This window comes from Canis lupus, chromosome 5, assembly GCF_011100685.1.
Source record: "Canis lupus familiaris isolate Mischka breed German Shepherd chromosome 5, alternate assembly UU_Cfam_GSD_1.0, whole genome shotgun sequence".
NCBI lineage: Eukaryota > Metazoa > Chordata > Mammalia > Carnivora > Canidae > Canis > Canis lupus.
In genome coordinates this window covers 48,283,865-48,310,777 of record NC_049226.1, presented here as the reverse complement: position 1 = coordinate 48,310,777, position 26,913 = coordinate 48,283,865, and the positions used below count along the sequence as shown (strand labels likewise).

The window sequence follows — 26,913 nt, the reverse complement described above, 5'->3', positions numbered from 1 at the left end:
TGTGCCAACAAGCAGTTTTGCTGGAATAGCTCAAAATCATTAACATTTAAGAGGATATACAATGAAGAGATAAGAATATATGTATAATCAACTCCAAATTTTTTATTTAAAACCATAAAGGGCATTCTTTCATTAAGGACCCATTATTTCATCTAATCACAATTGTTTCAAAGCAGAAAGAAATAAAATTTTAATACTGCCCTATCAAATAGATGCCTAAAATATCTCAATGCAGTATCTTTTTTTTATTATTCTGTCCTGCTTTATGAACCATGTAAGTTTTGAAAAATAAATCCATTTTTCTTTTCAATTCACCAGCCCACATTTCTAATTTAGCTGTCGGCCCTCACCTCTTGCACCCCTAGTTAATGCAGCTGTCAGAGCCATAACTTCACAACCCACTTTCAGCACACAGGGCACATGGTAAGAAATGTAACTTTTTTCTATTGGTAGGTCAGAGTATCTCATGTTTTCTTGTATTTTCACTGATAACTTTAAGAGATATTAACAGCAGTAGTCAAGGGAAGAAATAGGGAGTTTCTCACACAGACTCACGGACCAAAAACAGATCATCAGCCATAAGTTTGACATTTGAGAGACAGTATATTTCTTTAATGTATAAGAGTTCACTGAACACCCAGAAAGTATTGAAGAGTTTTGGATTCAGGCTACCTTTACGAAATAAAAACTCCATTGGGTCTTTTAAAGAATCCTTTTAAGCATAAACAAAGAGAAATTTCCCATTTGACTCTTGTATTGTTGCAAGATTAAAGTTATTTATGCTAAGTTTAACTCTGTAAAAACTATGTATAGTAAGAGTTCAGTCTGATTCTCCTAGTCCAGTGAAGATGGGGCATTTGGCCTCCAGACATGGAAAGCCAGCATGACATGGAGTGTTACCAGGAGCTTGCATTAGTTTCTCCTTTGCACTTCTTTCATAAAAGTGGCCCTTGGCGTCATCTTGGCAGTGTTGTTGGGATCACCTGAAGCCACTGACCCAGCATGTTTCCACAAAACCGTTTCCCTGAAACAGTTCAGAGAAACCAACTATTGGCAGTGTAGATGCTCCCTGGATCTGAAAATTTCATAAATCAGAGTTAAAACAAAGAGTGGTCTAAAATCTGTTGGTGACACAGAATCCACAATGAAAACTGGATTAAGGAATTTTTCCTGTCTCCTGAGAGCTACCTCTCTAAATGAAAGTATTTAATATTATAAAGATATTTGGAATCCAGTTGGTTACCTGGTTGTAGAACCTCTTAATATTCTTGTGTATTGCTTTTCAGTGCCAGTCAGTCTGATAAACAAACAAGCAAACAAAAACCAATGACTTCTGGTTCAGTTTTCAGCTCCATAAAAATCCCCTACTTATGGAGTCCCTGGGTGGCTCATTTGGTTGAGTCAAGACTCTTGATTTCAACTCAGACAATGATCTCAGGATTGTGAGATCAAGCCCTGCTCAGACTCTGTGCTCAGCAGAGAGTCTGCTTGAGATTCTCTTTCCCTCTCCCTGTGCCCCTCTCACTCATAAGCTCTTTTTCTCTGTCTCTCTCTAAAATAAATAATCTTTTTAGAAAAAAAACCCTATTTGCTCAACATGAAGCAGAAGTTATGTGATCATATTCAATTGAAATTTTTTAAAGATTTTATTTATTTATTCATGAGAGACAGAGAGAGAGAGAGGCAGAGACACAGGCAGAGGGAGAAGCAGGCTCCCCACAGGGAGTCCAATGCGGGACTCGATCCCAGACCCCAGGATCATGCCCTGAGCCAAAAGCAGATGCTCAACCGCTGAGCCACCAGGCGTCCCAGCCACCCAGGCATCCCCCAAATGAATATTTTAAAAATAGTCTCACGAAAATACATATACATGTAAATACTTGGGTGTATAGATGTAAACTGTAAGGTTATTAATTTGAAAAGATAGGAATCTTTTAAATTCATTATCCATAAAAAAATAAATAAATAAATAAAATAAAATAAAATAAAAATAAAAAATAAATTCATTATCCATGATACACTTTCCCCAGCCTAAGTTTACCTACCTTAGGTATTGTCCTGATTTTACAGCCCAGAATGCTACATTCAGGAGTTAATTTGCCCAAAATTATACAACAGCAGGTCAGAATTTGAACCCACAACTGTCTTATACTTAGGTTCATGAACACGCTTTCCCCTTCTCCATGCTTCATCCTCCAGGATCATTTCATTCCACTTCAGTTCTTTTCTTTCATTGCCCAAGTAATGAGGCCTGACAGACCTCCTGCATCAGGCCACACAGCTATGCCAAATCCTTGAATACTAATAAATACCTGAAACCATGTTTCAAAATATACCATAAAATGTAAATAAGAATGACACACAGTTCACCTCAAGTTCACACACAGCAGCAATGTACAGGCTAACAGTAAAACACATGGGGGAAGTTTAACTTGAAATATTAGGCAAAGCCAGTCCTAAAAGAATGAAATAATAAACCTAGGAAAAATTAATTATACCTCTGAATATATCATAACTGTGTAGTTTGTTTATCTTTAGGTCAAATAAAGTATGACATTATTAGTGTATAGCAAATTATGGGTTGCTGCCTATGGTTTGGTTGTTTGTGTAAGGAAGCATTTATGGTTGTTGAAAATTAATAAGAATTTGTTTTTTATAGGATGCTATAGTTATACATGAAGTCTACGAAGAAGGAGCAGCAGCCAGAGATGGAAGACTTTGGGCTGGCGACCAGATATTAGAGGTATAGGACTATGAATTTTATTTAATACCAGCAAATACAGGGGCGGCTGGGTGGCTCAGTTGCTTAAGTGTCAGACTTTTGGTTTTGACTCAGGTCATGATCTCAGGGTTGTGAGGTCCAGCCCACGTTGGGCTCCCCACTGAGTATGAAGCCTGTTTCTACTTACGATTCTTTTTCTGCCCCTCCCCGCTCTTGAAAAATTTTATAAATTTAAAGACCTAATATAAATAAATAAATCTATCTCTAGAAAAAAATACTAGCAAATACAATTCCTTTACTGATCTTGAGGCACAAAGTCCATTTACTCAACTGCCTTGTCACTCAACTATATCCTCACTTCTCTCCCATTTAGCAAATATTGTATCTTAACTTTTTTCTTTTTTTAATGTGCATTGAATAACTGTCATCAGAATCATGGCAGATTATCCATCTAAATCTGTGAAAACTTTAATTAAAGGGAAAAGTATAACCTATCTAGTTTTATATTCTTAATATCGAATGAGAGTGTATGGTATTGCAATTTGGGCTTTTTGCCTCTCCATTATACCTGTCTAAATTCTCTCCTAAAAACACAGACCTATAGACACATATGCATAAACATGCACACCTGATGATTTAAAGACTTTAACTGCAGTTTCAAGTATTGTCTTCTTACTTGCAATAAATCTTTAAGTACAGCAGAGGTCCGTGCCTTTCCTCTTTTGTTTTCTAGTTGATGAAAATGTAGAGTCTTCTTTTAGGTGGTACATGGTACTTATTAATAAGTTGAAATGTTTAGCCCACATCTTTTAAATGTACTCTCAATTAGCAAAGGCGTTAAGGCTTTTTTAAAAAATGCCGAGGCAGGCAGTGTTTGAACTAGGGAACGGATGAATGTCAGGTCAATGCCAGGCATTCTGGTAGGTGGAACGAAAGAGCTTTTTGATGGTGTGAAACCTTTAGGCAACATTTATTTCTTTCATTGGATGAATTTAATTGAATAGTTAACATTTTATGGTGGGCATGTGCATTTTTGCTGTGCAACTTTAATATAGCACGTTATGAATGACATCATAGAATTTTATTTTCCCTTTGGTGGTTCCAGTCTGCCTCCCAAGATGAAACCACAGATATAATTAAGGGCAGAAAATATAGGCAAGAAGGAGTTAAAGGAGAGGCCAGGCTCATTGCAAATTAAATTCAGGGTTTCTCTGCAGACTTTTACTGTGCTTCATCATTGGATTAGGACATATTCCCAGTACATTCATTAAAACACAAGTGTATGAGGTTAGAAAAATAAGCAAGGCCTCTCTGGGAATTCACTTGACCACTTTAGCATACAACACTGTTTTTTAGTGGTCAGAAGTTTTGAGGGGTTTTTTTTCCTCCCTGGGTTAATTAACTGCTGTTATCATAATCGGCTTTGTAAAATAAATAGATTGAATATTCAAAAGTAGAGATACATACATGCCTAGATACTTATGTGATCTGTAAGTCCACAAATTATTCTGTAATGGTCACTTGAAACTAAATCTAATATGTGCATTTTCTTGATTCCGGTGATGGTTGCATAGGTTTAAATCACATAAACTCACAGTATAAATTGTACACTTCAAATATAATTTATTTCAGAACAGTCATATCTCAATAAAAAAACTTCTTAAAACTGTATCTATTTGTATTGGATAGACCTCAGCTATAGCTCCTCTCTTCCATAAACTGTATTCATGAACAGGTTAACAACAGGTTAACATGAAAAAAGCAACAGGTTAACATGAAAAAAGCAATTAAGTGGAAGGAGAGCTTTGAAAACTCAAAACATTTCCTGGCGTCCAGCTGAATTATATTACCCAGTATGGAGGGATGGTCTATACTTCTTATTAAAGATGACCAGGACATAATGGAACATTATGTATCAACTAAAAAGTTATCTTTTTTATTTGTCAGGACAGGCTGTTCTTTTATGCCATGCAGTCATCTAGTCCACAAGAGCATATGATGTGTTTAGTTAAGAAATAGCTGTTTGGTCAGGTAACATGTTTCCTTTCTTTAGGGCCCACATTTGGACTTGCTCTAGTTGTGGTGGATGTGTATAGATACATAATGATGCATAATCAGCCTGTGGCCTGCAGGTTTGCCTTAAGAAGACAGGCCAGCTTCTGTAGTATATTTAAAGATCATGAAACCAGAGAATTCTACTCAGTGCATTTCAGACAATGGCCTTTCTGCTCATGAGAGTCCTCTGCATTGGCAGCTGGCCTCTTTCATGGTTTTAAATCTATCCTCATATTAAAATTAGGACAAGCCATGGGGCATCTGGCTGGCTCAGTCAGTAGAATCCACGACTCTTGATCTTGGGTCTATGGGCTCAAGCCCCACATTGAGTGTAGAGATTACTTTTTAAAAGTTGGAACAAGCTGGATTTTGCTTACAAAGATATAGTCCAATAATTTTTTTTAGCAAGGCAAGATTTAGGATTCTATAATTAGCATGGACTATCTTCTTTGTAATTCTGTTTTTTAGGGTTTGTTTTTTTTTAAGATTTTATTTATTTATTCATGAGAGACACAGAAAGAGAGGGGGAGACACAGGCAGAGGGAGGAGCAGGCTCCCTGCAGGGAGCCCCATGTGGGACTCGATCCCAAGACCCTGGGATCACAACCTGAGCCAAAGGCAGATGCTCAACCACTGAGCCACCCAGGTGCCCCAACTGATTCTGTTTTTAAAGTCAGTCCCTCAGGGCACCTGGGGGGCTCAGTTGGTTAAGTGTCAGACTCTTGATTTAGGTTCAGGTCATGATCTCAGGATTGTGGGATCAAGTCCCACATTGAGCTCCACACTGGGCATGGTACCTGCTTATGATTCTCCCTCTCCTTCTACCCCACTACCCCATGTGCATGCACCTTCGCTCTTTCTGAATTTTTTTCTAAAAAAAAACCCGAACAAAGTCCCTCATCTAACCCTACCCCTACCTCCATTATCCTCTTTGATTTTTGTGCAAGGTGGGAGCAGAAAGAGTAGAGGGCGAATGCCTGGTTTTCCCTGTGGAATAAAATAGCGAGGAATTGCTGCCTAGTTTGGTTATTCTTTCCTTTAGAAGTAATGGTTCGCCCACTTCCTTGTCCTACCCAAGATGTCTGATGCACTCCCATTGACAACTGGAGCCTCCTATGGTGGTTTTTCTCAAATAGGAAGCCCTGCTATTACCACCCCTACAATCAATGCTCTAAATAATGCATCTAGTGCTTCTGTAAGGCACTTAAGGTAATACATCACTCCACAATATTCAAGCCACAAGCGATATTTCTCTTATGATTACCGGTACATTTAGTGGTGCCTTTTGATAAGCAGAGGAGGAAATGAAAACTAGGAACTTGGAGCAGATCACTTGGATTTGAGCAGGCATCTTAATGCTGGAATTTAGGATAAATTGCTTTTATAATATTAGTTTCATGACAGTGCTTTTTATTGAAAGTATAATTGTTAGGGCCTTTCAAAAGGTATTTTATTTTTATTTTTTTTTTTTATTGGTGTTCAATTTACTAACATACAGAATAACACCCAGTGCCCGTCACCCATTCACTCCCACCCCCCGCCCTCCTCCCCTTCTACCACCCTTAGTTCGTTTCCCAGAGTTAGCAGTCTTTACGTTCTGTCTCCCTTTCTGATATTTCCTACACATTTCTTCTCCCTTCCCTTATTTTCCCTTTCACTATTATTTATATTCCCCAAATGAACGAGAACATATAATGTTTGTCCTTCTCCGACTGACTTACTTCACTCAGCATAATACCCTCCAGTTCCATCCACGTTGAAGCAAATGGTGGGTATTTGTCATTTCTAATAGCTGAGTAATATTCCATTGTATACATAAACCACATCTTCTTTATCCATTCATCTTTCGTTGGACACCGAGGCTCCTTCCACAGTTTGGCTATCGTGGCCATTGCTGCTAGAAACATCGGGGTGCAGGTGTCCCGGCGTTTCATTGCATTTGTATCTTTGGGGTAAATCCCCAACAGTGCAATTGCTGGGTCGTAGGGCAGGTCTATTTTTAACTCTTTGAGGAACCTCCACACAGTTTTCCAGAGTGGCTGCACCAGTTCACATTCCCACCAACAGTGTAAGAGGGTTCCCTTTTCTCCGCATCCTCTCCAACATTTGTTGTTTCCTGCCTCAAAAGGTATTTTAGAGGCTTAAGAGAATTCACCTTCAATCCATGGAAGTAACTGTGTTGCAGTTGAGTAACAGAAGTGGTCTTGTGTGCCATCTATTGGAATAGGGGGAAATAATCAGCTCAGCCCACATTTTCTAGAGACTCTGTTTTCCCCTTTGTTCTGTGGATTTACCTCACAAACAATGAGAATGCAGTGTGGGCCTGAATTAGCAGTGGATGCTGGCCCTGACGGAAAAACCATCGTGACCCGGGTTACTTCAATCCCTTGTAAATTATCAACTCCTAATTTACACTGAGCTTAACTACGGGGGCCAAGTCCTGTGCCGAATGCATTAGAGGGTTTATTTCACTTAATCCTCACAACACTAAGTAGATATTGCCTCCGATTCATAGAGGACACAGTTGAAGCTTAGCCTAAGTAACGAACATGAGGTTTCACAGGGTAAGTTAGAATCAGCAGTCAAACTGAAGTCCGTCTATATCCAAAACCCATACTTAACTACTGCTTTTTTATTTTTTTATTTTTTTAAGTAAGTTCTACAGCCATTGTGGGGCTTGAACTCACAACCCTGAGATCAAGAGTCACATGTTCTACCAACTGAGCCAGCCAGGCACCTCTTAACCACTGTCAAGCTGGGTGTAGTTAATTTAAGTGAGAACACAAACCCAAGATAGGCCAGAAAAGAAAAACAAACAGTTTGAAAATTGGGCTTTTAAAATATTTTTTCTGGCTCACAGAATTAACTTTAAATAATAGCTCACATCATACCTTCTCCAAGGACTCAGTTGTTTTCTTCTCCCTTCTCTGTAACCATCCTTTATGCCACAAGTCATTAGTATTTGGAATGTTAGAGTTGGGAAAGCCTGAGACCAACCCCTGTACTGATGAAGGAATAGAGGACCAGAGATGAGCCTGAAGTGCCAGGACAGGCAGGGATGGACTAGAACATGGAATGGAACCAGCATCTTGAGGGACTCTTCCATTCCGCCATCTTCTCTGGCCATGACCTGGGCCTTTTCTCTTTGACTCTTTTCCTAGCTGTGACCTCAAGGGAGTGATCCATGACTCTCTTCCTTTGAGTCCTTGGCCATTCTGCCCCTCAGTTTCTCCCTTGTGTCAAATCCACTCATCCACAACAGTACTGGACTTTTTCTCTGTGGCAAGGGTCTCCAGGAACTCGTTCTAAGAGTAAGTTGAGACAAAATGGTATAGGGAGGGATCCCTGGGTGGCGCAGTGGTTTGGCGCCTGCCTTTGGCCCAGGGTGCGATCCTGGAGACCCGGGATCAAATCCCACGTCGGGCTCCTGGTGCATGGAGCCTGCTTCTCCCTCTGCCTGTGTCTCTGCCTCTCACTCTCTCTCTCTCTGTGACTATCATAAATAAATAAAAATTAAAAAAAAAAAAAAGAATGGTATAGGGACTAAAGGTGGGAAGATAGTCTGAATTCAAATCATCCTCCATCTGCTTGTTGTGTAACCTTGGTCAAGTCTCTTAGCCTCTCCATGCCTTACTTTCCTCATCTGTAACATGGTAATGGTACCTATTTCGGAGAGTTAGTATAAGGATTCAATGAGTAAATCTTTTAAAGGGCTAATACACAAGCACTACACAAACGTTTGTTAAGTAAACAAATATGTTGGCTATGATCTCCATTTAGCAGACGAGGAGACGGAGGCTTATAAGAAGTTATACAACTTGTCCAAATTCATATGATTTGCCAGAAGCAGAGCCATGTATTTACTCAGTACTGTTTCCAGGATAGTTTGCTTCTAATTCATAGTCCCATTTGTGCTTACTCAGATCCAGGTTCAGAAGAATATAATTCAAGGGGGTTTTTGACACTATTGAAAATACTGGTCTCTCATTTCCTTCCAACTTATTCTAAAGTTGTTGTGACATTTGCAATTAAGAGTGAGGATGTCAGATTCAATAAGCAAACTGAGTCTTAAAATGCTGACCAAATACTAACGTTTATTTCTCTTTTGACCTCAATTAAATGAGCCAGTCCACCCCTTCCACCCCTCCCACTCCCTCTTGCCCTCCCTCCCTAACCATGTTGATCCCATGGTAAAGTTCACAGCTATGCAAAATTGCATTATTATATGCACTAAGCTTTTGGGGGGTTGGGGGAGAATAAGGGTTAACTCCCTTATGTGAATCAACTACTACTACTAGTAATCACTACATGTATGCCTCAGAAGCCCTGGAAATTTCTAGAGGTTTTTCACTGGTTGGATTAAGGGGCCTAGCAGACAGAGCAGGCATAGAGGCCTCTGCTGCCAGCAGCCCATCTCGGATGCCCATTGTTCCAGGTTAATGGGATTGACCTGAGGAGCGCCAGCCACGAAGAAGCCATCACAGCCCTGAGGCAGACCCCCCAGAAGGTGCGACTGGTGGTATATAGAGATGAGGCACACTACAGGGATGAGGAGAACTTGGAGATTTTCCCAGTGGATCTGCAGAAAAAGGCTGGCCGAGGGCTGGGTCTGAGCATCGTTGGGAAACGGTAAGGAAATATGTGCAAGTTAGGACAGGTTGGCCTGTCCTTCTGGAGCCCTAGGGAGCCTACAAACACTGAAAGAAAAAGTCTTGTGTAAACTAATGATATGGTTTCTAAAACTAACCTACTTATAAATATTAGAGTGACACAGGTCACATTTCTGAGCAAGATCTTAACCAGAAAAAGTGTGTCATATGAAGATAGAGCTCAAAGCCCAGGCAATTTGTCCCCATATAGAAGAAGAACAGAGTCAAAAGAGTTTTCTCACCTTGGGGTCCCTTAGGTCTGCACCTTGCAGGGGTGAATTAAAGCAACCATACCCGAGAAACAGCTAATATCAAGAGATAGATTTATTCAGTTTTGAGTTAAGAAAATTGCTCTGCCATGGAGTACCATGTTAATTTCATGTGATGTTAACTACAACTAATTGGTGAATTCCAAAAATCAGCTGAATAGGTTTAGTTGAGAGACAAATGTAAATTTTTCATGACAGTAGTTTTCATTAAGAAAGGTGTCCCCAAAAGAATAACTTGTGACAAAAATGTAGGTAGATCCTATTGGCTCGACTTTTCTTTTGAAGTCTGTGCTGTTTTACCCATATGATAGGCATTACAGAATAATAGTAGTAGATTAGAGAAGTAAGTAATGTTTTGAAACTGCAATTCCAGCTTCCATGGTTCACTGGTTTTAGATATTTAGAGTCTATTTATTCCAACAGGGCTACAAGATTTCCAGATGACACCTCAATATGGCCTTAAGTGGTTATCAGCCATCTTCTTAGGAAGAATTGAAGTTGGTTTTTTATATGTCACGTCCTATGACCTCACAGACCTCTGATGGCTAGCCTAGTGCTTTATCCCAGCAGTCCAAGCTGTTATTAAAATAAAAATACTGGAGACAGTTTTTGAGAGCACTGATTTTGTGCCAAGTACTGTGCTATCATGATCTCATTCTGCACCATGAAATCATCACTCTGAAAATGCATTATAAATCAAAATAGCTGGGGATCCCTGGGTGGCTCAGTGGTTCAGCGCCTGCCTTTGGCCCAGGGCGTGATCCTGAAGTCCCGGGATCAAGTCCCACGTCGGGCGCCCGGCATGGAGCCTGCTTCTCCCTCTGCCTGTGTCTCTGCCTTTCTTTCTCTCTAAGTCTATCATGAATAAATAAATAAAATCTTTAAAAAAATAAAATTAAGAAATAAACCAAAAAAAGCTGAGTCTCCTATTTCTAACTAAACTCAATGCACACCTGGGTTCAGAGTACCTGAGAGAGCCCATGTTGAAGTTTGCTCACTTGTTGTGACCCGTTGCCTGGGGAGACTGCTTAGGGTAATGATTTTTACTTTATTGTCTCGTACTGGATTGATAAAACAATCTTCATACAAGACTAGCATTTCAGGTGGAGTTTGTAATTTTTTTTAAATTTTTATTCATTTATGATAGTCACACAGAGAGAGAGGCACAGACACAGGCAGAGGGAGAAGCAGGCTCCATGCACCGGGAGCCCGATGTGGGACTCGATCCCGGGTCTCCAGGATCGCGCCCTGGGCCAAAGGCAGGCGCTAAACCGCCGCGCCACCCAGGGATCCCCAGATGGAGTTTGTAAGGAACATTCACATTCCTTAGCCCAGAAAGTTCCCTTGTAAAGGGTCAAGTGTATAAGCCCTCACAATTCATAATTTGACTTAGCAATTCCATGAATGAAAGTGTGTTCTGATGGTGTGTTTGTCAATATGTTATCCGTTGCACATTGTTTGCAATAGCTAGTGAATGACAATAACCTATACATATTTTTTATCAATAGTTTACTCCTCATGAAATTAAGGAACATCTGTAGAATTGTAGACAGCCCTAAAAAAACAAGGAAGCCCCAAGTACTCATAAAAAACCAATTGCCAAGGTGTTCCAAGTGAAAAAGATAAAAATGAAACTAGAGGAAAAAACTCTGAAGGAGAGTATGTGCATATACATCTATCTATTCACACACATATGTGCTATACGTACATGCATTTGGTGATGTGTACACAGAATCTCTCTCGAAGGTACACAAGAAAAAGGTAACATTGGTTACCTCTGGAAAAGGAATTTGGGGTCTGGGGAACAGAGGTGAGAAGGAGACTTTTCAACATCTTTCTCTACTTTTTAAACTCTTGAAGTTTGGGACACCTAGGTGGCTCAGCAGTTGAGAGTCTGTCTTTGGCTCAGGTCGTGATCCTGGAGTCCCAGGGTTGGTCCCACTTCGGGCTCCCTGCATGGAGCCTACTTCTCCCTCTGCCTGTGTCTCTGCCTCTCTCTCTCTCTCTCTCTTTCTGTGTGTGTGTGTGTGTGTCTCATGAATAAGTAAAAAAAAAATCTTAAAAGTAAAATAAACTCTTGAATTTTGAGATACTTATTTACTCCTCAAATAAATATAATTAAAACAATAATAAAGACAGGAAAAGGGAGAGTGAGAAAATAGAAATAGATCAGATGCTAATAATTGAGCTGATCTATAAGGAAATAACTTGTACATTTTAAGAGTACTTTACTTTTTAAGTGAATTTCATTTCATTCACTAAGATTATCCTCTTGCAGAAATGATGCCCTTGAGCCAATAAAAATGAATATTACAGTAGGCAGCATAAATAGGTATAAACTATTTAAAGGGCAAGCATTCTGAGGCTTATCATTTTGGAAGTTAGTGGATATTATTGGATGAGATGGCTTTGCAGGACCCTTCTTTAGGTTTTAGTGAAACTTTACAGAATGTCAGTAATCTCATATTTACTAAAGTGATACTAAATTGTGCCATTACCCCCTGCTTTATGGTATTCACAGAAATGGAAGTGGAGTGTTTATTTCTGACATCGTGAAAGGAGGAGCTGCAGACCTTGATAGGAGATTGATTCAGGGAGATCAGATCTTATCTGTGAATGGGGAAGACATGAGAAATGCTTCACAGGAGACAGTGGCCACTGTCCTCAAGGTGAGTCCCTAGGCTGCTGTCTGCCTGGCTGATATAACTGACATCCAGAGGGAACCATTCTAATCGAGCTTGGTTATAAAATGGGTTAGACATGTGCTAACTCTAGTTTTAATTGGAGGTCTAATCTCTGATAATTTTATACCATCATAACTATCGTTACAAGAAAGCCACTATGTTGACTAACAGGATTGAAGAGAAACCTCTTTGGAGATTTCTAAGCTAGTTTTTATGCTTGGGAGAATCCAAGTACCCACAATTATCCTCTAAATGTATTAGATGGGTAAGTTCACCTGGAATCACAAGATTCATCTTTTTCTCTCTAAATCTGTATTTTCATGAATTTACCAAATCCAGCTTTTATTGCTTGAGGGACCATCAAAGATTATCTAGACCAGTTCCTCTGTTTCACAAATGAAGTTTGAAAAAGTAGAGCAGCATGTCCAAAATGAGAAGGATTTGACTGAGTGGGTTTCCCACCATCCAAGCTGTTTCTCACTGAAGTTGTAGAGAAACTAGGTTCAGAATTAACCTTCCAAGTATCTCTGCTACGTGGACCCTACCTCCCTTGGAGGAAACTGATTAATAAAAATTCTGGTAAATTTCCATTCAACTATAACCAGCTGCATCTTAAAGTGTTTCACAAATAGCTCTGGAAACTTTTGCAAAGACAAATAAACTTTGCTTATTTTAAAATCCTGATTTCCTAGTATAGTCAACTGTCACTTATGACTTAATGAGAGAATTTGTTATTTGTAGATTATCTCTATGCTTGATTTTTCTGTCTTCTGTTCACCACTTTTTCTTAATTATATCACTGCTCATGAATACTTTCATCAGAGGGAGAAGGAAGAGGTGAATTGAAATGTAATACTTAAAAAAAAAAATGAAATGTAATACTTTTACCATGTTTAAAGAAGTCATGAAGTCATGAGATGAATACCATTGAATTAATTAATTTTTGTTATTTTGTGTGATTTTTTGTTGTTGTTGTTGATTACTGAATTACTTTTTTCCCTCTTGCTTTCATTGCCCATTTACAATCCTTGGTGCAGAGATGAGTGGAAGCTCTGCCATGGTAATTTAGAATACAAATACTGTTTTTCACGTCTTTTCTTATCTTCCCAAGTGTGCACAGGGGCTGGTTCAACTAGAGATTGGAAGACTCCGAGCTGGTTCCTGGACCTCCTCGAGGAAGACCTCACAGAACAGTCAGGTTGTTGATGGCTTCCTGTCAGACTGACTCACTCACCTATCCCCACTGGGAGAGAGTCCTCTGTTTCATAAATGATTGGAAATAATATGTACAACACCAAGTTCAGTGCATTTTCAGGTGTTTGAAATAAAAATGAAAGGCAGGATGGAAATTTGTTAATATTCGTTAATCCCTAGATTTTTCTCTCCTTTAGTGCCTGCCAGTGTTTCCTTAGAACCACTTTTCTCGTCCACTAGTAGTTCTATACCGTCTATGCATGCATGTACACAGCTGTGTTTATTTAAAAAAAAAAAAAAAAGAAAAGAAGCAACATCTGGTGGCAATTTGACCCTCATTAGCACAACATTGTTCTATTCATTCAATTAAATATTGCTATAAAGTTAACTTGTGAATAGCCACTCACACATGCTGAGGGCAATTAATGGCATATTCCTAAGAGAACAAGTGTGGGGGGTTCTCCTCTGAGAGGGAGGCCTTAATGGGTGATATTTTGTGGATTAGCAAACATCTTATGTTTATTTGCAAGGCTGATGTAAGTGCCACTTTTTTTTTTAACAAAGTATATTTCAAAGTTTTGGGGTTTTTTTGTTTTGTTTTGTTTTCATTATAATGGCTAACAAAATCAAGATGGTAGACTGTATGTTTAGTCCCAGTTGGTACATAATGAAGCTGTAGAAATTTACATGTGACCTCCATCTCCTTTGTGGGTTATAGATGAGCCTTTGTTGTGAAGTTAAAAGCATGAGTTTTGGTCCCCTCCCTGGTTGCCTTAGACTTAAAGCCTCTCCTACGCCTTTGTTCGAAGTCCTTCTGAGGTTGGGGTTAGCACACAGGTGCTTCTGGAATGCTATGAATGGCCTCTTTGCTTCACTGGTAGTAGAAAATAGGTAAAGAAAAATACTGTGGTTCAGCTAGGATTACAGACAAGCTGTCTTGTCTTAGAGAATCTTAAATGCAGTGAAACTCAAAACATCATGTTAAGTTTAGACTGTTTTTTCTCTTTCATTTCTGGCCTACCCAATGAGCAGCAAATATCTTGTGTACCAGGCACAGTGTTGGCAGTGGACTCCAGGAGCAAATGGTTGATAGTGATTCTGAGCAGACTTGTATCAACAGTGGGAACTTCAGGTGCAAAATAGTTGTCTCAGCTTCTTCCTTAGAGGAAGGATTGAGTGATTTCACTAAAGCCTTGTAGTACACAGAATTCACACTGAATAATACTGAGGATAAGATTTTTCTTCCTTGGAAAATATGGGAGGGTGCCACAGAGGAAGCTCCATTGCATCTCACTGCAAAAGGAGTTTGATCCATTGAAAAGAGGGAGAAGCTATCCCAGACAGATTGAATAGCATATGCAAAAACACAAAGGGATACAAAGAATTCCAGAATGTGTTTTAAGAAAAGTTTGAACTGAAAGATGAAGTAGTAAGTAGAACTAGATTTCTGTCCTTGAGGAACATGTATAAGAATGTCTTAGTGATTATTAAAATTCACACTCAGGTTAAATACAGAGCTAACAAATTTAGAAGCTCTATTATTAAATGTCAATAAAACCATCATCACCATTCAGCTAATATATAAATGAGAGCTGTCCTGTTTTGGAAATGTAAGACAAAGTATCTAATACTTTTATCTAACACTTGCACAGAATTTTTACCTTAGGGTGTAGAAGTTGTTTTTTGTTTTGTTTTGTTTTTAAGATTTTATTTATTTATTCATGAGAGACACAGAGAGAGAGAGTGAGACAGAGACACAGGCAGAGGGAGAAGCAGGCTCCATGCAGGGAGCCCGACATGGGACTCGATTCCGGGTCTCCAGGATCACACCCTGGGCTGAAGGCAGGCGCTAAACCGCTGAGCCACCAGGGCTGCCCCCGGTGTAGAAGTTTAATTCAATTTGAAGAAAAACAGTAAATATGTTTTATCCTTACTTCATCCTTAAAATTTTAGCTGAGATGATATGAGAATCCACCATGATATTTGGCTAATTGAAAGAAGGCTTATAGCTAACTATGAAAAGTAAATGTCCTCCATCATCATGAGCTGAAGACCAGCCTATGACCTGACCAGAGAAACAGAAGATCCCATTCCCAAACATTTCTACCTTCAGACCCTCTAAGGGCACAGATTTCTTTACTGGAAATTATAAGATGGGAAGATAAATGTTTTCTTATGAGGGCCAAGGAGAATTATAATTTGTTGACTTGGCCTAGACAATGTGGGTTCATTAAGAGAGATCTTCTATTCTTGGGGCCACTGACCATCTTTTTTTTTTTTTTTTAATGTCTTTTCCCATCAACCAAAAAAGAGTATCTTTACTCCACAGAGGAAAGTGTGTAATGGAAAAGCACTTGAGAAGTCTTTTCCTCAGATAACTGAGGGAACACTGCCAGGCACAGTTCATATTTATAAAGGCTGTGGCAAACACTGTTCTAAGATTTTTCAGGGAAAAGTTATAATATGCTCTACTTCCTCAATTCTGAATATTTATTATAGCACTATTGATTTAAGTCATATTCTTTCAGGAAAAATATAAAAATACTCCTTTAAATATATATATCCAGGGATGCCTGGGTGGCTCAACGGTTGGGCGCCTGTCTTCAACTCTGGGCGTGATCCCGCAGTCTCAGGATCGAGTCCCACATCCGGCTCCCTGAATGGAGCCTGCTTCTCCCTCTGCCTATGTCTCTGCCTCTCTCTGTATCCCTCATGAATAAATAAATAAAAGATTTAAAAAATAAATATATATATGTATATGTACATATATCCATTGTGAAAGTTATGATGTCTCTAACTTACTTTGAAATGAATTTTTAAAAATTGATGAATAGATGAATGAATATGTGATAAAGGAAATCCAGCAAAATATTGATTGTGGAATGTAGGTGGTATGCATATGAAAGTCTTCTGCATAATTCACCTTTTCTGTTTGTTTGAATATTTTCATATTTAAGGAATTAAAATAGTAAACAACTTGCTTCAAAGAACTAAGGAAATGGATCAAATTATAACTTATCAGATTATAATCGTGATCTTAGGTTTAGTCCAAAATTTTAAGGCAATTAGACATAACCTCGATACTTGGTAGAAAACATTCTTTATTCATTACTGGTTACTTTTTTTTTTTTTTTTTTTTTTTGGTTACGCTATTTTCTGCATTGGAAAGGTCTTCCACTGTGTATAGATTCTCATTGAATAGCTACTAGCTATATTGACTATATAACATAGATCCCAAATATCTATTTAAATGAATAAAAAGGACAATAATGGAAGTATAACTAATTGGACTCAGTTACCACTGATTCCAGGAAAATCTTTGAGAAAAAAAAAATTTAACCCATTCCTAAAACAGCATGTTCCCTTGACATTTGCTGCTTTCCCCTACAGCTGAGGAGAAAGCTTCTGTTAGTCAAGATTTCATTATAGTTATTTTAGCAAAACAGATCACGCAATTTGGGTAATAAGGTAATAAATGTTGACTGTAGCCCCAAATGACACAGAATGCCATTAACTGATCATATATAAACACTATGTAACAACCTAGGAAAATGTTTTTGACTTCATGTGGAGCAAGAAAAGCTTAAATTATTGCATGTTTTCTATCTTGGTGATTGAAACCATATATAAAAGCACATGTAATGGGGAAAGCAATGGAAAAATGTCAGGTGGGATTGGGTCAGAGTGGTAAGAATGTGAGTAGGGGTCATTTATGTTTTCCCTTTTAGCCTCTACAGAATTTTCTATTACATGCTTATGGCTACTTTGGTAATTAAAATACTAAGTATTTTTAAGACCATGTCAGTGTCTCAGCACAGCTGACCACCAGGTTTCCTTTCCAGGGGAGCCAGCACAGCACCCACAGCAGCTTCCATCCCTCCCTGGCTCCTGTCATCACCAGCCTGCAAAACCTGGTCGGCACAAAAAGAGCTACAGATCCTTCCCTAAAAAGTTCAGGTATTAGTTGGACATGCCTCCAGCAAAAAAAAAAAAAAAAAAAAGAACGGAAAACAAACAAACAAAAAAACTCTGCTACCCAAATTTTTAAAAATATTAAATATTTTTTAAAAACAATCTCTTCACCTTCAATTCAGATGTGTTTAAATCTTCAAACATGTGCCCATAAGCCCCAAGCTTTATGAAAAGCCTGTTCTAAAGAAAGTAAAGCCATAGAAATTCATTTTGGGTACGTGCCTTTAACTTTATACCAATTACATGGAAAACAGGAAAGCAGAAATCTAAAGTACCTTATAAAGAAAAACCATTTCCAAAGAGAAAAATGTCAAATTACAGGTCACTTGAGGAAGGTCAAAAGTGCATATACCATTGTGGATGGGGCACAGCAAGGGGTGTCTTTAAGTCTTTCTTTGAGGAGAGTGTTGTCTTCGATTAAGGCAGGAAAATGTAACAGTGAAACCCAAGCAGCCAACCCCTCCAAGCCACTTAAGCACCATATCCTGGGCAGCTGCTGGTACCACCATCAGCTTTTGTCAGACCACATGGTTATGACATCTACCTCAAACAGAAGCCCTCTTTAAAATAGCCCCTAATCAGTGGTTGCCAGTTTGGATTTTAAGAAAGAATGTAATGCCTCTTTGTATTCTCTATTGAAAGGCCTAGAAAATGATACTGTTTTTATGGGAGAATATTAAATCTTATGTTACTTCTTAATTTTAAAAAGTTAATTGCATTGCTTCATTATTTATAGGCATGGATATGGGACCAAGGACTGTTGAGATAATCAGGGTAAGTCAATAATTTTGCTATTTTTCTGGTTTGTTATATTTGCCTAAAATGTATATTTCCTCCTCAATACAATTTGTTGGCTTGTTAGTGTGCTCTTTTAAGTTAAGTGTGCTCTGAAGGAATTAAGTAGTCTACATAGCATAAATAGACATAGGGGACCTCTGTGAATTTTTTGGTATGTCCCATCTGCTATGTTTTGTGCATGTTTAAGTTTTATAAAACAACTCCCCTCAAAATGGTATCCTATTAAACATACTCTTGTAGCTTGTCTTTTTCACTTTATTTTTTTTTTAAGATTGTATTTATTTAGAGAGGGAGAGAGAGAGTGAGCGAGCATTTATGAGCATGAGGTGGGGGGTACAGAAGGAGGGAATCTCAAGCTGACTCCTGGCAGAGTATGGAGCACTATGCGGGGCCTGATCCCACCCTGAGACATAACCTGAGCCAAAAATCAAGAGTCAGAAGCTTAACTAACTGCGGCACCCAGGTGCCCCTATCTTCTTCACTTTAAAGCATGAACTTTTAGCCATGCTAGTATTTTTTGATAGCGTATAGCATGATTTTTATTGGTTGCATAGTATTCAATCATAGAAGTGTGCTGTAATTTTCATAATCAGCTTTCTCCTACTAAACAATTAGCATACTTCTCAACTTTTGTTCTTATAGCAACATCTTTGATTTTCTTTTTTGTCTATATCTTGGGTGATTTCCTCGGGACTCATTCCTAGACATGAAATTATTGAGTCCAAAGCCACACCTATTATTTAAAGGCTTTGATACATATTGCTAAATTGCCTTCCTGAAAAGATTGTGTAAGATATATTTAGGTTCTTAAAGTGGTCATATCCTGATTTTCAAACTCTTGTATGATACCTAGAATATTGGAAAGTACTTTATTTTGATCACTTTTAACCATTAAATTTGGGATTCAAGAAGTACTAATACATATATATATCTCCTTGTTATAATCATGGTTCAACTGCAGCGATATTTAGCATAACTTAGTTCTCTGGAATCAGTCATAGCTGTGTTTGAAGGCACTCTAGAATTTATTAGCTCTATGGCCTTTGACAAGTTGCTCAAGTTTTCTCATCTATAGACTGAGGATGACAACACTGACCTCACAAGGTAAATCTTTTTGTATGGATTAAATGAGATAATGCAAGTAGTATACTTGGCATAGTACTTATGCATCATAAATGTCCAGCAAGTGGCATCCATTATTATTGACTACAACTTGAAGTAAATCTGCTTTATTTGTTCCTAGTATCGTTCCATCAGTGTGGCAACCCAGGTGTTCCTATGATGGGAAAGTTAAATTTGCCAGTATCTACATAGTTAAATTACAGAAGCATTATGATGGATTTAAACAAAGCCAAGTTATTCTATAAATCTCTCCTCATTCCAAGGTTTATAAAATATCATTTCATGGGAGTGCCTGGGTGGTGCAGTTGATTGAGCATCCAACTCTTGGTTTCAACTAGGTTGTAATCTCACAGTGGTGAGATTGAGCCCCACGTCAGCCTAGGAGCTCAGCAGCAAAGTCTGCTTGAATTTCCCTCCTTCTCTCTACCCCTCCTGCTCTGGCTCACATGTGCTCTCTCTCTCTCTCTCAAATAAATGGTAAGTCTTTAAAAAAAAATATATATATATATATATATATATATATATATATATATATAATTTTATGTTTCCTTAGTTATTTCAGCCACTCTTTTTTACAGGCTTTTATAAATGGGCTGCTCCCAGCAACGGTATTGTCCCACACATGTTCCAAGCAGAAACCTTTGTGATGAATGAAGCGCATCTTGCCATTTTGCAGGCTTTGCTTTACTATTGATGCACTCAAAAAATATAAGCTAGACATAAATTCGTCCGAAACCAGGTATAAACTACCCATGACTGGAGAGGTCAGCTTTGCCATTCTTCTTTTATAGGCCTGACATGGCAGCATTTAAAGCATTATTATTTATTTTTAAAGATTTTTATTTATTTATTCATGAGAGACACAGACAGAGAGGCAGGTTCCATGCAGGGACCCCAATGCGGGACTCCATCCCAGGACCCCGGGATCACACTCTGGGCCAAAGGCAGGCGCTCAACTGCTGAACCACCAAGGCGTCCCTAAAAGTATCATTAATAATAAATAGTAATTCCTCACACTTATGTGACATGGGTTTTTGAAGTTCTTTCATTTATGATTTTTGTTGTCATTTTGTTCTTTTCCCATTTTCCAACTTTATGAGGTAAAACTGAAGCACACTAAGCTGTGTATATTTTTATTTTTTATTTTTTTTAAATCCTGGTTTTATTACTATTATTTATTTATTTATTTATTATAGTCACACAGAGAGAGAGAGAGAGAGAGAGGCAGAGACACAGGCAGAGGGAGAAGCAGGCTCCATGCACCGGGAGCCCAACGTGGGATTCGATCCCGGGTCTCCAGGATCATGCCCTGGGCCAAAGGCAGGCGCCAAACCACTGCGCCACCCAGGGATCCCCAGCTGTGTATATTTTTAAATAATCAGTTCAAACTTCAAAAGTCTTACTACCATATAAGTCCCTTTACCGGGATCCCTGGGTGGCGCAGCAGTTTAGCGCCTGCCTTTGGCCCAGGGCGCGATCCTGGAGACCCAGGATCGAATCCCACGTCGGGCTCCCTGCATGGAGCTTGCTTCTCCCTCCGCCTGTGTCTCTGCCTCTCTCTCTCTCTCTCTGTGTGTGACTATCATAAATAAATTAAAAATTAAAAAAGAAAATAAGTCCCTTTACCACACCCACACCACTAATATTTATGCCACGGTTGCCTATGTTGACATTTACATAAATTGAGAACCCCACCAAACGATATTGTCATTTTTTACTCCTCACTGCCCTGCATCTTTTAAAGAACTGGGGAAAAAAAAAAAAAAAAAAAGGGACATATTTTCTTTGCATACTGAGTAATTTAGGACTTTATCCCGGGACCTCGTGAACGCTCTGCCGTGTAGACTCTGAGGAGAGTCGCTGTTGGGTTCCTGAGCAGTGGCCCACATCCCAGGTGTGCCCTGTGTCAGTCTGTCCTGCACATGTGTAGCTTAGAATGAAGCCTGAGACTTCTGTGGGTTCCCTCCCAGATATAGAGGGCTCCCCTTCTCAGGCTCCCTAGATACCAGCTTCCTTCCTTCCTTTATTCACGGGCCACCAGTGCGGCCTGAGCCTACAGAAGAGGCCAAGACCCCCCCCCCCCCCCCGCCTGGCTCCTCTGGCCTGGAAGATGGGGCCAGACAGGCACTGGGGTCAGGGAGTGACTCCCTGAGCAGCCTCACCCTCAGGAAAACAGCAAGGAGGTGTCACCCCCTGCTGCTTGGTCTCCAGGTTTTTGCCTGTCCCCCAGGTTTGTTGGTTCCTTGACTTTTCAGAAGCCTCAGGTAGTTCGTTATTTCCTGTGTTTGACAAGAGTTGTCCGTTTTGCTCAGCAGGTCAGAGAGGCTACAGTTTGTGCAAATGCCACCACAATGAAACTGGAACTCCACAGTCGTTCTTTCAGTGATTTTTATTTTATTTCTTTTTTTTTTTTTTTTTTTATTTATGATAGTCACACAGAGAGAGAGAGAGAGAGAGGGGCAGAGACACAGGCAGAGGGAGAAGCAGGCTCCATGCCAGGAGCCGGACGTGGGATTCGATCCCGGGTCTCCAGGATCACGCCCTGGGCCAAAGGCAGGTGCCAAACCGCTGCGCCACCCAGGGATCCCTATTTTATTTCTTTTTTTTTTTTCCTATTTTATTTCTTTTTAAATATTTTATTTATTTATTCATGAAAGACACAAAGAGAGAGAGAGGCAGAGGGAGAAGCAGGCTCCATGCAGGAAGCCCGATGTGGGACTCGATCCCGGGACTCCAGGATCACGCCCTGGGCCAAAGGCAGATGCTCAACCGCTGAGCCACCCGGGCATCCCCTTTCAGTGATTTTTAAAGTAGTCACCCAGTGCTACCAATGTGCTCGGACGTGGACGAGGGCCAGGCCCTCTTCACCAAGGTCCCAGTGAACCAGGCTGCCTCTGCGCAGTCTTAGCGGGCGTTCCCGGGCGCGTCTCACTGCTCTCTGCAAACTCCGTTGTCATTACAGTGGGTGTCCTCTCGGATCCTTTGTTGTAATGCAGCCGTGCAGCTCTTTTACAGCCAAGTGTGTTTGTTCACACCCAGAAGAGCATGATATGTGTGGCAGTTTAATCATAAACACCATATGAGAACATACTTGCCAAGTCTGCATCAAAATTGGCCACTAAACTGAGCAGTAACATAGGGTTGTTTTGTGTTTTTTTTGTTGTTGTTTTTACTCCTACTGTTGCCTTTTATTGAGCCTCTTTTGTAGGCTAAGACTGCACTGTATCATCTCATTTAATCCTCAGACCAGCATAAAGACGGAAGCTCTAAGAGCTTAAGGAACTGCCTTAAGATACACTGCCCCCCCCCCCCCCGGCACCACCCCCAGCTCCTTGAGTTCTAGAGCTGAAGCACAGGTCTTTCTGACTCCAAACACACTGCACTTAACTTCTCTGTTACCCTGGCCTGCTGCATCATGGAAGGATTTTGTTCAACAGCTATCCGGGAGCAATGAGGTTGTGTTTTTTTATCAAATACATGAGCACTGTGTTTTCCTTCTTTCTTTAGGAGCTCAGTGATGCCCTTGGAATCAGTATTGCCGGAGGAAAAGGAAGTCCCTTAGGAGACATCCCAATATTTATTGCCATGATTCAGGCCAGTGGTGTGGCTGCACGTACCCAGAAGCTTAAGGTAAACAAAAGGAGAATGGTGAAGTGCTAACAGCATGTGTTGGGAGACAGAGTTGCAGCCACTGGCGCTTTATTTCAAGTTGGAATTCCAACGGAGACCCTCGCTGAGGGCAAGATGCATTAGAGAAAGTTTACACCTAAAATTCATTAGGTCCCTGGGCATATAAAAATCTTATTGTTTGTATCAAAGCTTCTCGATGAAAGAAGAAATTGCAGCTCATTTGCAAAGCCTCCCATACCATTTTTAGCACTTCATTCCACCCGGAATTAATTTTCACCTCGGAGAGATTTGACCGTAGAATCGTCCTTCAACCAGAAGAATGAACGAACGTTCTTATGATTTTTTTTCCCCTCATTGCCCCTTCATCTTAACTTAGGTAGAAAAATAAAGGAGAAAACATTTGGCTTCCTCATTAGAGCTTTATTGAACAGTTAATTTGTATGCCTCACTATTACTGGTGAATGAATGTATGAATCACCACCATTGCCAAAATACAAAAGTGGCCTGCCGTGCCTTCCCATAATCAAATCTGACCCCCTTCTTGTTTCTCTGATTGGTCTGTATTTGGGGAGAGCCATAAAAATTCCTCATGCTTCTGGAACATGCACACACAGTAGAAACACAGAATCTTCACAATAGCCACAAATGGGAAATATGACTTACAAAGAATTTTAAGCATTCTTCTCAAATTTAATTTTTCTTAATGATAGTGATTTTCTACCACTTTTGTACTTCCAGGTTGGAGATCGGATTGTCAGCATTAATGGGCAACCTTTGGATGGGCTGTCTCACGCGGATGTGGTTAATCTGCTGAAGAACGCCTACGGGCGCATTATCCTGCAGGTATTGCCATCAATGGAACACGCAGCTGCTCGAGGCAGATAAGTGGCGTGCAAAAAAGATTGAGCGTCACTGGCAGTAGGCATCACCGCCCAGCAGGGTGCTTGCTGATGTGAATTATGAAGGTTGAAAGCAAGAAATTATTATTTTTATTCAGAAATTCTTTAATGCCACCCATACAGGCAGTGAGCATGATTATATGAAAGCATAACAAGGAGAGAAAAATTACTCTTTGCTTCACATGATAAATCAACAAGGCTTTTAGCTTCCAGCATTCTTTTGTAAATCAAAGTTTGTGAGGAATAGGAAATGATTTCTTTTCTTATGCCCCAAAACTGTTACCGAACTGCCCAAACACAGTTTCTTCCACTCCCTTTATAGGAAGGATAAAATACAATGCTCTTCTTCCCATAGCATAAATGATTGCCAACACTGTTAAATTCTCACTGTGTGGTTGTCATCAACTGAGGCAGACAATTATTTATCAGCTGTGGTCCCCAAGACTATTGTCCAGATGCACAGGGAAATATAGCAGCAAGTAGAAAGGAGGTGTGCTGTTCATTACCCCTCCTTATATTTCAGCGCTCCACATGTCTCTGAGATTGATGTGGTGCAGTGAGAGGCATGAGCATGATACCGCAGTGAGTTTTGCTAATGAGTTTCTCCCAAAATGTATGATTATAATCACCACACTTCTGCAGGTAGTATTGAATGGTTTATAGGTAAAAAGGATAAAAAACCCACCATTTAGTATCTTAGAGAGGGCTAGCCAGCCTCTCAGATCGTTTCTAGCCTTAAAATGATAATTTCAGGAGCACCTGGCTAGCTCAGTCAGTAGAACATGAAGCTCTTGACCTCAGGGTTGCAAGTTTGAGCCTCACGTTGGGTGTCGAAATTACTTAAAAATAAAATCTTGAAAATAATAATTCCAAACTGAAAAGTCATTATATCGAGGAGAACTGATCTGTGTTGCTTAACTCTTGCACTTCAATTGTCTAAATCCAAAGGGCCAAAACAGACATTACAAAAGTAAAAAAAAGTGGGACGCCTGGGTGGTTCAGTTGGTTAAGTGTCCAACTCTTGATTTCAGCTTGGGTCATGATCTCAGGGTCCTGGGGTAGAGCCCCATGTTGGGCTCCACGCTCAGAGGGGAGTCTGCTTGAGATTCTCTCTCTCTCTCCCTCTTCCCCCTCCGTGCGCTCTCTCTCTCTCTCTCTCTCTAAAATAAATAAATCAATCCTTTGGAAAAAAAAAAGTGAACAACTTTCAGCATGTATGAAGGGGATCATAAAAATACTCTCAGTAGTTTCAAGGGAGTTTATGTGATAGGCAACATATTAGTGATTTGGGTCCCTGATTTCTACTGAACGCAAACCAGGACACAATGTGGACCGGCTGTAGAGTCAGCTTTCCCTCTACTCCTAGTCCTCACTTTCAATGGAACTTATGCTGTCACCTGACTTTCCTCCTTCCACCCCACCTTGCTAATGGTCAGACCCTGCACTTCCTTGATTTTTCTTTGCTGCACTTTCTCTTCCTCCGAGTTATGCTGACCCCTAGAGGCCTAAAAGCACAACTCCTCAATCTCAGACTGGGGTCTATAAGTTTACACAGAATTTTAAAAGGAAGCTATTTGGGCAGCCCAGGTGGCTCAGCAGTTTAGTGCTGCCTTCAGCCCAGGGCCTGATCCTGAAGCCCCGGGATCAAGTCCCACATCGAGTCCCACATCGGGCTCCCTGCATGGAGCCTGCTTCTCCCTCTGCCTGTGTCTCTGCCTCTCTCTCTCTCTGTCTCTCATGAATAAATAAATAAAATATAAAAGTAAAAGGAAGCTATTTGAACTAATAATTATGGCAAGACAAAAACGTCTCCCTTAGCGAAATCAATTATTACTGGTATTTTCATACACCGATATAACTTGCTCAGCTCCACCTTCTTCACAAAGAAATGAAATGTACCATTAACTATAAAAGCACCTTAAATGGCAATGAAGCGAAGCTCTCCCATGCAGAATTAACACTTCACTCAGATTGCCACAATTAGCATACCTTTGCAGGAGTTCCTTATTTTTCCTATTTCTGTATTTTAAGAAAATGACATTTAGTTTTAAAAATCTTCTCTTGCATTAATCACATTAGTTGATAGTGTTATTTTCTAAACTGTACTAATAAAATCTTAATGGAATCCTTTGAGATTTTTACCGTTATAATCTACACAGTTAAGGAGATGGAGCATATGTACTGCCAAAGGCTCTAGACACAAAACCCAGAGAACTCTTAGGTCCTACATCAAAGTTACATAGTGTATTTGCCTTAATTAGAACAATGTGCATATAGTACCAGCAATAGAGTTATTACAGCTGACTTGGCAATAGGTAATTATTTTTATCATCAGGTGAGCCAGCTCATCGGCAGAGCAGTAGAGAAGGTCAGGTAATTGTGTCTGATGATGTGGAAAAGACTTACTGTCGGTGTATCATGCAAAGCAGTCAGCAACTTCTGGTTGCACAGGGAAGATTAAGGTCTGGGTCAGCAGACTGCAGGATGGTGAAGGGGAAAGAGTGGAGGAGAAGACTAACACTTCCAGAAGCTTCTCTGCACGGTATAAATTGCTGTCTCTGGCTGTAATAAGGAGGTAGATATTTCTGCCCTTAAAGTTTGATGGTTTCTTATTCTCAATCTTATATTGGTCAGTGGAGATTGATGTGGCTACAAAGGGTCATTTTAAATATTCCCAATTATATTTGCTTGTGTAGTCTGATGGTTTGTCTGGTTAAACTCTTTTGTCTGTAGAATGGCCATAAAACCTTTATATATATATTTTTTATTGAATTTCGATTTGCCAGCATATAGTATAATACCCAATGCTCATCCCATCAAGTGCCCTCCTCAGTGCCCGTCACCCAGTCACCTCATCCCCCTGCCTGCCTCCCCTTCCACTACCCCTTGTTCATTTCCCAGAATTAGGAGTCGCTCGTG

General features: G+C 39.9%; 1 protein-coding gene across 6 annotated transcripts in view; it reads left to right on the top strand.

The window, feature by feature from the left end:
• Positions 1-26,913, top strand: part of PATJ (PATJ crumbs cell polarity complex component) — a 356,206-nt gene that overhangs the window by 306,314 nt on the left and 22,979 nt on the right. For all 6 annotated transcript variants that reach the window (XM_038537344.1, XM_038537342.1, XM_038537341.1 and 3 more), the window contains 8 exons: positions 2,660-2,743; positions 9,213-9,406; positions 12,217-12,364; positions 13,491-13,577; positions 17,416-17,530; positions 18,282-18,319; positions 22,973-23,095; positions 23,834-23,938. In XM_038537344.1, the coding sequence (XP_038393272.1) occupies positions 2,660-2,743; positions 9,213-9,406; positions 12,217-12,364; positions 13,491-13,577; positions 17,416-17,530; positions 18,282-18,319; positions 22,973-23,095; positions 23,834-23,938 (894 nt within the window). The remainder of the gene's footprint in view (positions 1-2,659; positions 2,744-9,212; positions 9,407-12,216; positions 12,365-13,490; positions 13,578-17,415; positions 17,531-18,281; positions 18,320-22,972; positions 23,096-23,833; positions 23,939-26,913) is intronic.